At 38.7% G+C, this 18,388-nt stretch overlaps 1 protein-coding gene across 2 annotated transcripts in view; it reads right to left on the bottom strand.

Moving 5' to 3' along the window:
• NCBP1 (nuclear cap binding protein subunit 1) overlaps nucleotides 1-18,388 on the bottom strand; it is a 32,120-nt gene that overhangs the window by 8,615 nt on the left and 5,117 nt on the right. For both annotated transcript variants that reach the window (XM_074932324.1, XM_074932325.1), the window contains 13 exons: nucleotides 18,193-18,314; nucleotides 16,980-17,049; nucleotides 15,191-15,406; nucleotides 14,064-14,161; nucleotides 12,696-12,759; nucleotides 9,388-9,498; nucleotides 8,135-8,199; nucleotides 7,340-7,402; nucleotides 6,070-6,144; nucleotides 4,909-5,012; nucleotides 3,943-4,065; nucleotides 2,603-2,705; nucleotides 1,196-1,289 (listed from right to left, as the gene is read on the bottom strand). In XM_074932324.1, coding sequence (XP_074788425.1) covers nucleotides 1,196-1,289; nucleotides 2,603-2,705; nucleotides 3,943-4,065; nucleotides 4,909-5,012; nucleotides 6,070-6,144; nucleotides 7,340-7,402; nucleotides 8,135-8,199; nucleotides 9,388-9,498; nucleotides 12,696-12,759; nucleotides 14,064-14,161; nucleotides 15,191-15,406; nucleotides 16,980-17,049; nucleotides 18,193-18,314 — 1,308 coding nt within the window. The remainder of the gene's footprint in view (nucleotides 1-1,195; nucleotides 1,290-2,602; nucleotides 2,706-3,942; nucleotides 4,066-4,908; nucleotides 5,013-6,069; nucleotides 6,145-7,339; nucleotides 7,403-8,134; nucleotides 8,200-9,387; nucleotides 9,499-12,695; nucleotides 12,760-14,063; nucleotides 14,162-15,190; nucleotides 15,407-16,979; nucleotides 17,050-18,192; nucleotides 18,315-18,388) is intronic.

Raw genomic sequence — 18,388 nt, 5'->3', positions numbered from 1 at the left:
TAAATATCTAACATTACTGTTTAGTCTGGGTTTGAAACCTCCCTCTCAGTTTGGTCATGCTGCAGTATAAAGACATGAAGAGGAAGAGGATACAGATATTAGATTGCAGTAATGTAATTTCTTCTGATCCAATTAAATGGCAGTAAAAAGTAGGTCAGACTAATTGTCACATTTTCAAGGTCAGTAATCTGGGTAGGAAGTTTAATATTTAAAAAAAATCCTGCTTTTTTGATGTTTTCACTCCACTTAGAAGAGAGGTGACATTTTGCGTAGGTATCTTCTAGGTGCTTAAGTTTTTTCCCCTAGGGAATGGACCACAGGCCCAGCAGCCGATGCAAGGATTACCCCTTGTTCTCAGTGTCATTGCTTCTGAAAATCTGGTTTATGCAGCTTTGTGGTACAGTCCATTTTCAAGCACAATAAAGTGTAACACAGACACACCAGTAAGGAATATGTGAAATAATTAATGCAGGCAAATTCAGCTTGAGTTCCTTATCGATTTCTATTTATAGAAGAATGACAGCTGAGGGAGAAAACAACTGCTGTGAAGAAACCGAACAGCTTAAACAACGAAGGCATTTTTCATAGGTCTTTTAGGGTGTTATTTCCTCTGGCTCAAGAATGAACATAATCATGGCACTGTCAGACTGCTCTGTTCTGAACAGCCACTGACTGCAGCTCTACTCCCTCTGCCCACACACAACAGTAACTCCAACATGAGCCTTGTGGAATAACTGTATGGCTTTCACCAGCAATTGGAAAAAAAAATTCCCTAAAAACACCAAGGTTTCCACTTTTCTAAGAATGCGGCCTGCTTTTGATACAAAATCTACATTTTAGTGCAATTTAGACACCTACATTGTTTTCCAATTCTGAACAGAAACATGATATTTATTAGCCAAAGTTATTATCTTGTATGACAAACAACATACTATAAATCTGAGGCAGAATGACAGCCTCTGCCCTCCCACAACGAACTCTGAGGAAGAAGTGGTCTCACTGATGGAATATATTTTATGTCCAGCCTTCATTTTAGGCACTAGTAACTACAGTAAATACAATCTGAACTTTCCTCCAAATAAGATGACAACAGACAAGTTATTTTTAAAGGATATAAAGCAAACTGTAATGTTTATTAAATATGACATCTGCAAATTGAAACTCGCAAAAGATACTTGACATTGCAACCTCTTACCTGTGGATGATTCTTCCAAACCTCATATACAACCCTCAGAACATGGAGCTTTCCCTCATCACTTTCAGCAAGCGTTTTGAAGACTTCATGAAACCTTTCAATAGATATAAGTAGTGAGTGGAGGTGTTGAGATTAGGTAAAAAGAGCAGCAGATGTAAGACAACTGTTTTAGACAGGCCAAAAAGAAAATTCTGTGACTATCTGCAGCCTAGAAAATATAACTGTTCTGAGCTAAAATAGGCTACAGAGACACGACAGCTCCTAAAAGCAACTTAAATCTTAGTGGTGAACCTACTCCCTGAAGCTGGGCTATGTTTCTCATACTCTTAAAAGCAGGAGACACTTCCATGCTTCATATGCTTATCTACACAGCTGGAGCAAAATTTGCTGCCTTTTGAGCCTTAGCCCCTCCTCTTGATATGTGTTTCAGTAACTTTAGACACTTATCCAATCTGCCTCTTTTTGAAGGAAATGCTGCTAAAAGCCTCTATTTTAGCAGAGTTACGCTGACTGCTACACAGCATTCACAACCCAGCTTATTGTAAGATGACTATAAAGCATAAGAGGCTCTTTTTGATCTCATGGCTGCCACTTGTTGGTGTGCAGCAGGGAAAATACCATGGCTCTAAGTATTTATACCACCCTGCCTCTTGTACTACTGATCTGTACTACTATCAACATTGCCTCTGTAGAGCTCCCAGGTGCATGCTTCTGTTACAGCTTTATATATCTTTAAGGACAGAGAGAAAAATAGCTAATTAAGATGACTGTGACTACCTTTAATCTATCAAGACCACTTAAGAGCAACTCCAAAGCACATAGGATTCAAAATTAGTTATATCATTTTTCTAAAAAAAAAAAAAAAAGTGCAGTAATTCTTTAGAAGCTAAAGCATATCTTTAAGGGATGCACTCTAAAGTATTTTAGAGTGGATTTTACTGTGCTTTGGCAGATAGAAGTACTTTACAGCAGACTGCTTTGAAGTTTCATGTTTTCTTTTTCTTCATTTTTTATATAGATGTTAAGTGTTCTAGAGTCATATTCATAGTGCAAGATATTGTGGTGGGAGCTACCCAGTCATTCAGATGGAAGGAGAAACCCTTGTTTCTCACCATCATCAGCAAATGAGTAATTCTAAAATGGAGTAATGTTCCAAACCTGTCTCATTTGCTCGATTTACATCACATGGCTGTAATGTATGCATTTCTTTTAACTCCATTCACATATACAACCTAGGATTTACACTACCATTCCTTCATTAAGCAGTGTCATTAGTTCTTCTAATCACAGTGCACCGTGAAGCACCTAAAACACTGCTGAAGCTTGCAGTCCTGTTCTTCTACCATGCTTTTCATTAAGAGAATTGAAGCTCCAAAAGCTCCAAAATAATGTACATACTACACTTACTTTGCCAGGGCACTGAAGGAGTGGCTGAAGGACTTTGCAGCTAGATGGAGTAGAGTCTGAACAAAGACTTCTATTTTCAGAGGATTGAAGGTAAATCCTTCATCTGCAAGTTAAGGTTGAAACTATAAGTACTTCAAGTAAAGCACAGAAACAACTCAAAACTGTAGAGATAACTTACGGTTTTAACTAATTTAACAAAAAAGAGTTTCATCAATGGGTTTTTGCAAGGCTGAGCAGGGAGCTAGTAAAGACTCTCCAAATTGTGCAGATCTTCAGGCTGCCATTTTGGCATTGAGAAAATATGCAGAAAGAATTCCAGTGAAGAAGCTATCAGAGACACAGCTACTCTAGCAACATGTAACAGCACTGATGGTCAGCAGCAGAGAAAGACAGCATTAAAAAACTGCAGAGTTATGCACCCAGCTGAGGGTCTGGCAGACCATAAAGAAGGGAGAGTGGATGAGGAGAGGGGAAGGTAAGGATGATTAGGATACAGAGACTGGTTATTTATGACATGGAAGAAGGGGCCAGCAAGCATGCATGGCAAATATGGGTATTAGGGGTGAATGGTGCCGAGTCCCCTCCTGTAGCTGCAGCTTGCAGCTACCTGCAGCTGAAGACAGGCAAGAGGGAGAGCATGCACATCGGGTGATGCCTAAAGCAAATCAGTAGATATGACAGTGGATTCCAGGGAAAAAAAAAGAGGTTGTTGCTGCTTTCTGCTTGTATAACAGAACACTTGCAAATATTACAGAAATGTTGAAGCCATCCCCATTGTAAAGATCACTTCTTAATTCTCTGTCTTGCACTCCTTCTCACTCCCTAAAACACACAGGCTTTAGGAATCCATGCTGTCTGTGGCTGCAAAGCTAACAAGAATGTGAGTGGAGTCCCACCATGAGTTTGTATCTGTGGAAGACTACAGCCAGCAGGCTGACTGTTATCATCTGTCATGAGACTGCACCAAGGGGAGGGAAGCTCTCAGACAGGGCACAAGCACCGAATCTCAGGGGTGAGGATAACAACATGAACTGCCCTCTGTTGCTGAAGGCAAAGGAAATGTTAAATTCTTTCACATTACCTCCATCAATAATCACAAGAAAAATGGTTACCAGCGTTACCACTGTTAAGAAAAACAGGTCTGCTTCTCCATGTAAGATGTTTACAAAAAAACCCACCAACTAGCAATGGTGTGCTATTTCCATTTACTAATAAATTGAAACCAACTATCAGAAGGAAAAGCATACAGTTAACCACCATACTCACAGCAACAAAAGATGGCAGATCAGCCTATACACACAAGAAATTAGTCTGCCAAAGCTTAACAGCATATATCTTACCATCATCATCATCCTGGTTTGGATTAGGCACATCTTTTAAAATGCTGAAGATTTCATCATTACTGGCCTTATTTTTAATTGCAATTGTTAAACAAAGTGCCACAGTATATCCAGGAAGAGACCCTAAACAAAAACAAACAGGTCAAAAATACACAGAAGGCAAGTGAGTATTTTTAATATGTTTGCCTCTTTCAGAGAAACAAGTACATTTCCCAGCTATACCTAAAACTAACTGTTTCCAATATCACTGTCCACATCGCTTCTCCATAAAACTGCTCAACATGTTTCCTGGTCTTCATGTTAAATTCAAATCTTTCAGTAGAACCTCTAGAGTTGAGGCCAAGTGATTGCTCTCCTGTTTAAAAGTCTACTTCAGCTTCCACCAGTTTCTTGAATATACAATGCTTCCTTGTTTTTCCTTACTGTATCTTTGATGATGACACTTTTATGCTTAGGATTGTCTTTACACTGAGTAATAAAAGGTATAATAAGGTATCTCTCTATCTCAATCTTTACCATCATCTTCTGCCTCTGCATGCTTCACTAAACCATGTACTCTGGTAAAATCTACCGTTTCATGAAGTTAAAAAAATAAACTCACTTTATCACTTTACATGCTGACTTTTGCATAGCATTGTGCCCAAACAGTGGAAATAGATGAATTTTCCAATTTTAGACTTCTGGCAAACAATGCTGCACACCACCACAACCACCTCTGCAAGAGCAATTTCATGTATCTGGATTTTCTTTTCTTCATAAAGTAACAAAGAGGATTGTATTAGAGATTCAGACTTAATATATATTAATTGCTGATGTGAAGCATATTTACTCATATGAAAATAACACATTTATTTCAGCTGTATTCTTCTTTATGAAAACAACTGATATTACAGTCAATCTAGTGTGCTCCCTTGCTCTGAAACACTATTTTCTTCAGCTAGACCTCTCAGTAACTTTAATACTTACTATTACTTTCATCTCCATATTTGTAAATGCACACTGGATTAGCAGGACTGAGGACTGAAAAACTTGCAGGAACAATGTCTATTATTCGCTGATGGTAGGAGAGTCTGGAAATAACAAGTTTTACAGCAGTAGAATTAAAATGGGAATAACACCAGATATAATTCTAAAGTAAATGCTTTAACAATTTTCTTGCATTTAACTTTCACAGAGCAAAAATGAGGATGTTTTATACAACAGAATGATAGTTTCTGCTGGGCAGTAAGAGCTAAGTAAACCAAACTTAGATGCTTTCTATGTGAACTTTGTGATGCTAGAGTTTCATCTTTGTACAACTAATTTAGCTTGTGAAAAGATCAGAGGCTGCCTGGTAGGATGTTTTATGCAAAAACTAGTAAAGTTGGTATTCAGAGCAGGAAGATATTAAACTGGATGTCTTCATTTTACTTTCCAGCTTATTTAACTCCCACAAAGGCTTAATTCTGCTACCAGAGTTTTCAGTGAAATAGAAGTGCCATAGAGAAACTGCATTCGTTTTGCAGTACAATACTTTCACACTTCCTATACTGAATTCACCCAAAAATGGATTAATGTTTTCATGTAGGATGCTGAATAACATAGGCTTTTTGAACATTTTTTTTTTTTCTCTCTCTCCCCTATATCCCTCTATCTCAACAATTTTAAATCCAGCCCTGATTGTGTACTTGTTGGATTTGGAGTTTTTGTTTGTTTGTTTTAAGGTCAATTAACATCAGAGGCACCTAGAATAATCAAGATTAGATTCTCAGTTTTTAGTATAACTAATGATCAGTTCCTTCCATTTCTGCAAATGATGATACTTGCCAGGACTATTGCCTAAACTCTCTTTCTTTCTATGCCTGTGGTGAAGCATGTCTTTTTGTAACTACAGGTGTGCACACCTGGATAGACAGCTCACTACTATCTGCTCCACCTGTTTCTCCCTCTCTGAAGTAGCATCCTAAGTTTCCTACAGCAGGTAAAGCAGATTAAAATCATACAAAGCCTCATCTCTTAACTGAAAACTGAATTGCAAGAACAGACATGCCTAAGACAAGAGTCAAGTTAAAAGGAATCTGACAGTATCCAGAAGCAAAGATCAAACTTTGTTTGCCTTGAATGGAACTATCAAAAGATCTTACTTACCGCATGCATTTCTCCAAAACCTCTCTCACAAATTTGGGTTTGGGCTTTTCAAGGTCCTGAGTAAGACAATCTGACCTATTCAAAGGACAGAATGCGATAGCTTTTAGCAAAAGAATTTGTGCTTTAGTCTCTTTTTGGCTTTGTCTAAAAGGTACAAAACCACCACAGCCTAAGGACAACTGGAGTGATTCACTTAGTTTTACGGTATAGGCAACTTTAAGACAATGAGGCAAGTTTATCGCTACTTCCTTATTGGCCATTAACATTCTTGGAATCTCATGTATGATGCATTTTCAAGTAGCTTCCCTTCCCCCACCAGATTAAAAATAATTTGTGCTTATGGTTAGCTGGTTTTCCCTTTCCTTAAGAAAGGAACCTTGCGTGATTTCATAATCTGTTCCTCCCTCACAGGAATTTTCTTGATTTCTGGCTGAGTTCAAACACACTTCAGATAAAGTCTCAAATACAGTCACTTTTAGATTTAGAAAATGGCAACTTGTGAGAGAGACCCACAGAAGCACTGCCATCAAGGAAATGGTCAGTCAACATGGATGTATACTAGAATAGCCAGCAAACACTTAACTCTACATGAGGCCAGCACAAGAAACTAAAGGACACCTGGGCAGATGAGCTACAGAAAGCATGTACAGTAACAGGCTGTCAAAGTTACTGTAGTGAGGACTTAACCCCAGGATGATCTCTCTTGCTACATGAGTGCCTGGAATGGAAAGCTCAGGGAAGCCTGCAGTTAAGACATTGATGGAGTCCAGGGAACTCCTGCTAGAGATGCAAGTTCAAGATGTGGCATGGTAAGAATGGATGGCAGGGACAGCTCTGATGGATCAGATCATAAGGTCTCATCGATAAAGGTTATAATGAAAGGTTTAGGGTAGGACAGACAGCAAGATTACAGAATGAATACAGGATACAAAGAGTCAGGGGAAACCATTAAAAGTAAATTGCGGAGTCATTTTTGAAAATTTGCTAACAACTGAATGAGGGTGCAGGACAAACTGAAGAAATCACATTTTTACTTCCCCTGTTCAGGGAACGCTTACACTGGCTTGAGATTTATCACAGAGTTCATCAGGGACAATACTCTGACTAAAGAGATTATCAAAATAATCTGCCACTGAGTGGTGGTGAACAGATTAAGAAAGATCTCTGGAGGAGAGCAATTAACAGGGCCACTATGCTGTGATGCTTCCTGAATAAGTTTGAAATTAGTTTTTTGCAATATCAGGTTCGAATCAAAAGGAGGGAAACTTACCAATCTTCCCAGCTCCAACGGAACTGAAAGTTGCTCAAGTGGTGAGAAAACCAGTTAATAAATCTTTATTAAAAGAAAAAGAAAGCTTCATTAAAAGTCAGAAGTGCAGGAAAACTTCCAGTTGACATTTTCTTATAAGTCCATTCTACTTTTCAAAGGCAAGCCTAAACTCTAAAGCTATTACAGCATTAATCAAGCATTTATGTTGACAGATACAAAAGACTGAGTTCAGAGAGTCAGAACGAAGCTTTTATGGACAAATAAACAGCCTGTCATGTTCTGTTGTCTCATACAAAGAGATGACCTACTAATTTAATAATTAAAATATAAACTCACCGTGAACATGTGACTTTCACATTTTTAATGAGTAACTAACAGCTCTTCTACACAATGCAGACTTCACTCAAAGGCCAAAATCACCACTACTCTCCTTCTCTGGGCAGCACATATGCCATTAACTCCACTTCCAAGTCACCTCCGAGACCAGCAGGGAGCAGGCATAGTACTAGGTAACAAAGTACTATTCAACTATGAACACCTTTTAAGATGGAAAAGCTGCCACCAATCTTAACTGTCCTGTAGAGACATCTAGACTTGTGACCTCCAGGGTAGTGTTTCTGGGAAGGAGAGGCAAGCAGTTCTCTTTGGACTGCTCAAAGCCAGAGCCCAGGAACATTTTGATTAGCATCAAGAAGTTGTAACAAGGACTTCTAACTACCCTTTCCATAGCGTCTTCATTTTTTTATGTAATTGGATATTGACGAATATTTTTCATTGTCTCCAAAACACACCTACCTGTCTACACAGGTGGTATTCATGGTATCCAAACGCATGTAGAGCATTTCTGTGGCTTGTGCAAGCTGTAAGATTTTTATTAAGGATTACAGAAAACACTAGGTAAGTCTGATGTTATTCCCTTTAGTTTTTTAAAAGAATGTCATCAACTTTTTGTACTCCCAGTCAGGTAAATCAAATTAAAAAATGAGGCATATTGTGAGTTCTACCCTCTAATTCCAGTCTGGTTTTCTTCTATTATTTCAATGAGACTGTTGGCTTCTTCCATAGAAAGCCAGAATTTTCATCTTGCTACAAGCTAAACTGCACTGATATCAACAGACACCAATCTCCTTACAGAATACTTCTGTAATCTCACCAGTTTTAGCTTCATGGGCTGCTCTTGATGCTTATCCACAATCTTTGATCATCACTGAAGGCTTAAGAAAGTATGTCTACACTGACTTTGCCCAATAAGGCCTTTATCCTTCTTAAGATTGTCCCTACTAACATTAAAAACTTTCTGCACAGATATCTGCCCAATTCTAAAAGTAGACTTGGCTCTAATCATTGAGATCATGTGATTTGCAAACAGTGATGAGTATCATGAAACAGAATTAAAATTTGGGCATGAAATTACCAGTGGATAGACATCTGTTAACCATCCTCCATTCTCAGTCTATAGCTTGATCTAAACCAATGATCTAACATGATCTAAAACAGCAGTGAAGTAGGGGCAGTGTAATAGCCACAATTAGCTGGGAGTCATGCCTCCTTCCTCAGCATTTAGCTACCCTGTCTGAGCTAACAGATGATTATTGACCTGCTGAATGCTCCTAGTGGGAGCACTGGGTGGGAACTCAAGCAAGTTCCTTTAAATCCTCTGCTACACTTCCTACTAAAAAGAGTAGGAGCATTCACACAGTTGTTAGAACAAAAGATCAAGTCTGTCACTTCCTTTCCTTCTCAGCCTTTAATGTGTCTGTGGCCCTGCCACACATTGTCCAGACCTAAACAGGCTGCAGTGACAAAGAAGAGTATTGTATTTTAACCCCTCACTAAGACAGCAATTCTTGGGAGGGTCAGAGGAAGTACCAAAATATTGTCCAGAAAGCAGAAGAGTTTTGGCTACTTGGCAAATCTAGACTTGGGCTTCACATGAGTGTTACAGGCAGTTTCATGCAGCTACTGTAATACTCATATCCATTATCTACAGAACAAACAAAATAAAGACTGCATTTTATAAATGCTCTCCAGTAGCACAGAAAGGATACAACTTGTGGTAAAGAGCCAGGCTGAAGTTTGCACAGTTCAATCAGGAGTGTTGTGTACATGACTTCAATGTGTGGTGGAGATGGAAGTTGAAACAATTCTGCAAATATTACCTGTAGGAGAGGAAGGCACAGAATCAGAGCACAGCCTGACATGGCCTGCACAACCCTCAGCTTCACAGTAGTGACCATCAATCTTAAACAATTATATACCCAAGAAGTGTATATATATATATATATATATATATATATATATATATATATATATGTATATTATTCTGTCCAACGCATGTTCCAGGAAAAAGAGAGAAACTTATAAAGGTCGGAGTAACCCTACACTATACTAATACAGTCCACTCTAACTGCTTTTATCATTTCATACTAACACAACACCAGCATTATATATCTATCACGTCTAACAAATACACCATGTAACTGTAGAAATGGGCATAGTTATAATGTGACCTACTGCGGTGCTACCACATGATCTAAGATTAATCTGATTCTGGTTAATAATAAATAAACATATTACATGAAGCCTAAGCATTTAGTATAAAAGACTACTTGCATTAAAATTACATCTGTATCTTTTCCACTGTGTCCTCTTTTCTCCTGTACAAAAAAACTTACACAAATAAAGTCACAACTTTCAATCCAAAATTACAACCAGCATTTCATACAACAAAAATACATGCTCAGTACCCCTTGGCAGAGGATCCTTCTAAAAAAACTGAAAATAATCCTGCAGTCAGCATTCATGTTTTTATTTTGAAGTTTGCCTATAACAGCATGTCAATCCTGTGATGACTACAAAAAGATCATAATTGTACCACATTTATCTCTCAGTTTCTATTTTGCATGCCATTCTCAACTACATTTAAATTATATCAAAGGAATGAGGAAACTCTGATTCAATATGGTTGGTCAATTTCCTCTTTAAACTTCTAAATAACATGAAAGAATTGAACCTTAAATGAATAAGCTTTAGAAAACTGTCTTACTAGTTTAAGAAATGAACATCCGTTTGTAGACTCCACAAACGGCACATGAAAACACATCCACTAGAACTTATTCTAAGGAAGGACTTGAAAGCATGACTGCAAGGAGCTGGAGAACCTTTCCATGACAGTATCATTTGGACATACTGTTAAGACAGATAGGGGAACCCTGTTAGGTAGAAAACTGCTCCTTTCCTCAAGACAGGAAATAACAACAGCGTGATCAGTTATTATCTGTTTGAGATACAGCATAAAACAGTATTTGTGATATTCATCACATGTTCATTATCAAACATTCAGATTAAGTGTTTCAAACTGGTATGCCATACTTTGTGAAAATAAGGCCACAAGAAAGATCAGTAGACCAACATTATGAACATTTGAATTCTGTGAAGTGTAAGTTGTACCAAAGGCTGCAGGAGCACAACAGGGCTTAGCAGTCCAAGCCAATGACACTGCCCAGACACTCCCTGTTCACAGCTACCAGAAATATCCATGTACACATCCAGAAGGAGCTACTGAGAGAAAGGCACTACATTTCAGTGTTGTGGCCTGGCAGCACAGAGTATTATGTGCTTGGTGTGACAAGCTACGCTGTGGAGCCTCAGGGTCCTCAAAAAGAGGCATACTTGGGAAGGTACTGACTACCATTTTCAGGCTACATTTACTTCTGCCTAACTCTGTTCTGAACCTGAAAACACTTTCCTTTATTCATTAGACTGTATTGTTTCTACAACTCTTACTAAAAAAGTTAGTGAAATTCCACAGATTAAACTGTTAAATTGTGTTGAAAGCATCATATCGCCAACTTGACTATTAGGAGAGACTTTACAAGGGAGCAGTAGTAAGCAGAACAAACAGGAGCCTAAAAAAAGCATGCTAAGCCTTAAAAACTCTGGAGCTTTATTAAAAGGAAGCAGTCATAGCCAAGTTCCAAAGTTAATATTCTACAATAACTCAATATTGCAAGAAAAAGGGAGTTATTACACTAATAGTCAAATAATTTGCACACCAACCATGCACTTCTTTGCAGTAATTTCATCTGTGCAAACCTTTGGTATTTTCACATCCTACAGGTTTCTGAATCAACGGACTTCCAGGCCCCTTACATAACTTATTTTGTTGAGAATTGCTGTAACTCTTTGTTGGCATTGGTGTACAGCTGAGCATACACAGCTGTATACAGCACTTGAAGATACTGAAGAGCAATGAAGATACTTCAGTGTTAAGGCAGAAAATTAATCTTAAGATTCCTCTGTTCTGCATTCAGAGTACAAAAAGAACAAGCTGACCAAAAGTACTGTAACTTTACAGCATTCAGAATATTTGGCATTTTGGTGCCAAGAGGAATTTTCAATCCCACTTTTATTAAGATAAATCTCCTATCTTGTTATAATTAGCTCTGAAATTCCTACTTATAGTTACTTCTTCATAAAGCCTTTATATGACAAGTTGCCATTCTTACTAAAATCTCTTAATCCCTTTCAACTTTTGATGGAAATTAACCAAGTTTTATACAGCTCTGCATCTTGAAAACTGACCCTTGGAAGGAGGCAGTAAAAGAAAACGTATGCTGCTCCTGTGATACACATTACAGTTATTTAAAATTCTCCAATATGGAGCATGCCCCAGAGGAAACACACTGCTATTTCACTGCAAGTTCTTTTCAGGAAGAGAACAAAATAATTTAGAATCACAAAATCATGCACAATGACCAAGTGTGGCTGGAGATAATCTACTCAAAAGCCCCCTGTTTAAAGCAGGGTCACCCAGAGCATGTTGCTCAAGACTGTGTCCTGTTTATTAGATTTTGAAATTCTCTAAGGATAGAGACTCAACAACTTCTTTGGGAAAACTTTTACAGTGTTTAATGATCTTTGCAGTAAAAAAAGATTTTTCTTACATTTAAATGGAATTTCTTGTATTTCAATTTGTGTTCATTTCCTCTTGTATCTTAATTCAATTTTTTTTAAAACTAAATGTGACTCAAATGTAGCCCTCTCTTAGGCTGTGTGATACGTTAGAAGCATCACATGTAAAACAATGAAAGTTTGAGAAATGCCACAACCTAGATTACTAGTGCACTAAGAAATTTGGGTACTTGACCAAAGCTCCCATGCACCAAGTTAAAATGACAACAAAAAGCATAACTGCACATAACCTGCTCATTTAAAAACCATTGGTTGAATTCAGCAAGGTTTTTGGTTTACTCCCAAATCAAGCGGTAATTTAATGGACCTATCATGGAACTAGTTGGGACATGTTACCTGTGAAGTAGCAGCACTACAAAGAGGTTACCTATAAAATCCATACCTCTACTATGTGGTAGTTCAAGGGGATCTTGTTATTTCCTGGATAGCTCAACAGCTGTGCAGCACTGCAAAACCATAGACACATTTAGTTCAAAACATAGCACAGCAAATGTGATGCAGAGATCAAGTAGCAAAGTTACAATGCTTAAGTCTGGGCAAGAGTTCACACAAAAGCAGCACAAACACATCCAAACGTTTCCATAGTCTGTCCATCAATCCACAGAACACTTAAAACATAAAAAGCGCAAGAACACCAGCATTGCCTAAACTATAATTTGTATTGATGTATTTTATCTTCATGTAGTTACACCACTTGAACGCTATACTGCTACACAAAATAGTTTTGCATAAATAGTCATGGTGATCTGTAATTCTGGCATGCATATATGAAAAGGAAAAAATCTCCAGACAGATGTTCAGTATGACTGAAAACACAATGAAGCTAATGGGTTATAAGAAACTCTTCACCTTTTAATGCTCATTTTTCAATCAGCTCATTATCACCTATCGTTATTACAAAGCAAACAACTGCTACTTCCTTGACTTTATTTCTACCTCTCTGGCAAATCTTTTTTCTTCTCTTTCCTTCTAGTCTTTTACTTTCCTCTGAGAATTAACATACTACCTCAGTAACTTCAACAACCCTGAATTTCTAGTTTCTGCTGAATCAAACAGCTGCAACCAAAAAACATTGTTTCTGCCCATTTTTGCATATTACACAAAGTTTGGTCATTTTCATTTGAAAGCATGACGCAGCCAACTACCTGTGGCAAACCATTTTGGTTATCAATTACCCACACCAGATACTGCTAAGGTAGAAATGAAGTGCCCTGTCTGCTTCCTGGCAGAGCTGAATTCAAACTAATGAAACCTGGTGGTCCTGGAATGACTCCCAAGAGCGAGCTCAGTTATCCCTGCCATATAATCCCAAAGAGAATATAATAAGGAACAAGAAGCAGAAGGGTGTTCATGAACACCAGTGTGCAGTCAGCAGATGAGTGCCCCAACAAATCAGCAGCTTCAAAATTCCAGGAAGTATAACACGACCACACTCTACAGAGTGCTCCCATGAAGAGTAAGGTGTGTCTGCATATTTCTCGCAGCACATCCTGCATTATCAATGAATTCCCTTCCCAAGGAGCCACTGTTTCCCTAGATCATACAGGCTTTCCATTATCTGGATATTACAGACCCACAGTATTCCATGCAACAGTTTTAATATAGTTAAATATAGTAAATTAAGTTTCATCAAATGCTCTAGGAAATGTTTCATCTTGAGCTCTTGTGTAACCAGTGCATATTCCTGATGACACCAAAGCCATAGTAGCACATAAAGTGCCAGGCCCCCGTAGTGATAAGCTCTTCCTACCAAGTTTTTCTCTCTTTCCAGTGGGATTTGATGATGCAGTGAAGGTTCTCTTCTATAACAAATCGTTCAACAGAGTGGCTGCCAGGCATGACAGGGCCCTGGTTAAGAAAGAATTAAGACTCATGAAAGATCACTGTTAATGCAGTGGTACTACAGGTAGCAAAGCTATGCTACATACATTTACAGGTGGAAAAAATAGTCCAGCTTCCACATAAACAGAGTAAGTCTCAGCTGCCCTGTATCCTTCAGGACTGAGAATCTGGTGTGACAGTTCCACACAAACCTCAGATAGACGTTTAAAAGGAAAAATAATGCTAGGACTCATTACAAAAAGAAAACGGAAACAAAATCAGAGAATATGATTATAAGTTCATTGAGTATCTGCTTCTTCCTTTGCTCTGTGGAGCCATCAGGCAGGCTACCACCGTGCAGTCTGGTAAAAAAATAAAATCAGAGTTAAGCTGATATGTGATAAAGAAATAAAGCCAGGAGTGGCCAGGATAAAGTGGAAAGAATATACAGTTATGGTCTCATTCACTGCAAAAAACAGGGACCAATAAAAGAAAGTAAAAGGCAACAGCCTTAAAGCAAAGGGAGGTATAAAAGCACTTAGGGAAAGCAGTATGTATTCTTTTCCTATTCCTATACACTTTTGTCTCTATCTCTGCTGTTGACCAGTGCTGGAGGAAGACTGCTGAGATAGATGGATCTTTTGTCCACCCCAGTTAAGCGCTCCTTTGTCCCACAATATTCATCAACAAATTTCAACAGATGAGTAAACAACAGTCTTTAAACATTACAATAAATACCTAGCCTGAAAAAAGACTCGTGACCAAACTTTATGGAAAGACTTAACTGTGAATGTAGTTTTACTAGACATATTAGAGAATTCAATCAACATTGTCATTCTAAATGAAAGCATCACAGCATCTCGCTCCCTAAATTCTGCTCCTCAGATTTGCTTTCTACTTGGTCACTTAATTCATTTCTTCAGAAGTACCAAAGCAGAACTGCTCCTAGTCTCCAAGCCACTCACCATTCCGGGAAAGGACATCGTATTTTGACCAATACTGGCCCAGGAACCTAACTGTGAAATCCACTCACCATCCCCCACAGCAACCACATACCTCAGGGTCATCTGTGTAGTCAAACATCCTAAAAATAACCCTTGGCATCGGATACACTGAATCTTCGGTGTGAGGCGGTGGAGTGAACGGAGGCAGATTGTGTTGCAGCGCTTCACAAAGAATGCTGTCAAAAGCTAAGTAGGGCCTCAGAATGTGTCGTTCTTGCCAACGGTCTTTTTTCAACTTCTGAATCTGAGACCAAAGGCAGTCTAAATACTGAAGGAAAAAGGTGAGAAACATCAGATGTGCTGAATCTGTTAAAAGCTGGCAGCTCCCTGAACTATCAGAAAAGTACTTCTTAAATTTCATATTCCATTCAGAAAAAAAATATTTCTTAAATTCTGATTCAGTAAACCAAGAAATAAATTAAGAATTCTAAATGTCGGAGCTTGCTCCTAATTCCACACAACATTGTGCCAGTAAAATTTAACCCCTGGCAGGTTTTTAAACACCAACAGGCAGCCCAAGAGTCTAAGTATGATGGCCATCCTTTGAATTTGCCACAAAACTACAGCCTTGAACATTACTTCAGATACTGCTCATTGCTGGTATTAAAACATACATAATAACTGTCATTAAAATTGGAAAGACATTATGTAGGACTGCCATGCTGTTCCCAGAGCAATCAAAACTACCAGCTACCACATATTCAAGACAAACACAATGCTATCAAATATTAAATACCTTTGCGATGGTTTTCAACACAATTGTGAGTCCCAGCATTCTCCCAGAGATGGCACAGACACCTGTGCAACTGGCAAGAGTCTTGTTTTGTTTAATTACTCTCCTGCTAAAAGCAGTCCAAGAACTCTGGAGGCCTGTGGCCTTACTGAACTCAAGTTTCAAGTTATGAGTGGTGCAAGAAATATCTTTACGTGGAAGTACTTTGAATTTACTGAAATTGTCACACTACAAAATAACAACTGGCACCTGAAGTGAACAGTCATGTTTGTGGTACTCTGGGTAACATATGGTTTCAAACACACTCTGCTGATCTCTCCTCTACTGAACAAAATAAGGAAAGGCAGATGTTGGGCAGGCATAATATTCACGTTGACAAATCAGTCATAATTAGCCAGCCTATCTCTCCAAATTATGATTAACAGAACAATTTTAAGACTGATTTAATCAGAACAGTGAACAAAACGTAAGAGAGTGATGTTCCAAAACTTCCCAGATCAATTAGATCTCACTTTCCAACTCATTTGGTCCTCAAACTTAGGGGAAAGAAAAAACTCCAAGAATATCTGAAAAAGTAAACCTGACCCCAAACTAGCCAGATGCCACCACTCCCCTCCAGTATTTTTGGCTTAATTGTGAAAGATGGCATGGTAATTGCTGCATACAATTTCTATATATTTGTTTAGCACTTCCTAGATCTGAGAAAACAACCCACTACAAAGATTTCCTTCTTGCAAAGGGAGAACATTAAGGGATAAGTAAGGAACTACATTCTGCTGCTCACAAAGGTCCTTTTAACATGAAGCCGTACCTGCAGTTCCAAAGCAAACACTACAATTTACAACCATTTCTCACTTTATAACATTTCCTCAGGGGCCTGTCAGCAAACAATCAAACATTCTCTACTCACCCCATACAACCTTATATTTAGGTCCAAGACTTAGAAGATAATTCTTTGTGTAGAACTTGTTGGAATTAATAACAAACAGGAGACCATTCAAAGCATTAATACTTTTAGAGGTGTCTTTCAATTTTATGATAAAAGAACACCTTACTAAAAAATTGCTTTTCAGACTTCCTGAAAAATTGCAATGTAAAGTCCACTCACCTCTTCTTGTGGATGTGGCTTATCAGCAGTCCAAACTTGTAGCATAGGTACATGAATCTTCTGGCGGCGTCTGTTTACACAGGAAAGAAAAACTGATCTTTGAAAGACTAATTTAGAGCAGCATTTTTTTTTCTTATTGCAAGTGTACTACTATTTGATCTCTTCAGCTGATGAGGTCTACAGTATACAAAAGCCAGGTTTGTGATTACTCAAAATACATCTATTATATCCTGACAACATTAACCTGAAGCATCTAGACAGAAAGCAGTCACACTGCAGAGCACTAAAGCAACAACCTATCAGTATTCACAGCACACTTAAAACTGCAGCTGCTCCAGCATGAACGGAACAAGACCTTCAACATACCTGAAATGCTGGGGTTTCAACCCCAAGCCCCAAATTAAGGTTGACATATGGGTGATTCCCACAGCCCTTCCCAAAGGGGGGGTGAGTTTCCCTTTAGGCTTCCCCCCAGGGTGGTGCCGGCCTGGCAGACAGAGCCATTGGGTAAATGAGCCCCAGGTGTCCCGCACTGAGTAACCCAAGGTCAGGTGTCCCACTGAGGGATAAAAGCTGGGACCCCTTGCAGGAGGGGCAGTGTCTGTGTGTGAGGTGGGTGCCCTGTGCAGAGTTCCCTGTTGGGGAAGGACCTCCTGCCTCCCTGGGACTGGGCTCCAGTCAGGTCTGGCCTTTGTAAACGTGAGCTGTGTGGAGATTCAGTATGTGGCTTCTTGGTCTTATGTGTTTGGCTTGTTGACTTGGTTGTCTCCTGTCTCTTCTATGGGAAACTGCTTTTCATGATTTATTCCACCCATTGTTGGTTGTGCAGTGTCGTTGTTGGGGTCAATGGGATCGATGTTGATTATGTATACTCTGACTGACTTGTTTGTACCCCCAGTGCTCACCCATGTACTGACCCTTTTGCATCAAATACAATTTGGTTATTGGTTCATCTTTATGCTGGCTGTGTCCTTTATGCTAGGCCTAATAATTGGCAAAACAATACCCTAGAACTAGACAAGACAGTAAAACTTTTCAAATTAAAAAAAAAATATCTCCACCTATTCTATTGTCAGGGGTGCCCCATCCCCCCCCTCCCCCAAATGGCTCAGACCTAAGACTTCAGAATACTTTTAAGTGAGCAATAATCAAAGCTATTAATCCATACTTGAATAGATACCAATAAGAGTGTTTTTAATGGGTTACAACTTACTTCAAATAGCTTTCTGTCTGAGACAAGAGACGATCTATTTCAGCATCCTTTTTCTCATATAGCTCCTTTCCAACCCAAGGCAAAGATGACAGGAATGCAAACATATACCAGTCACATCGAACCTATAGGAAAGAAATAGCCTGAAATCTAAGTATACAAGTATGTGCCAAAAGATTTTGAACACATACCACATTTT

The sequence above is a fragment of the Athene noctua genome, chromosome Z (assembly GCF_965140245.1).
Source record: "Athene noctua chromosome Z, bAthNoc1.hap1.1, whole genome shotgun sequence".
In the NCBI taxonomy this organism is placed as follows: domain Eukaryota; kingdom Metazoa; phylum Chordata; class Aves; order Strigiformes; family Strigidae; genus Athene; species Athene noctua.
Note: the sequence above shows the minus strand (reverse complement) of the source record. Positions and strands in the feature narration are given on the sequence as shown.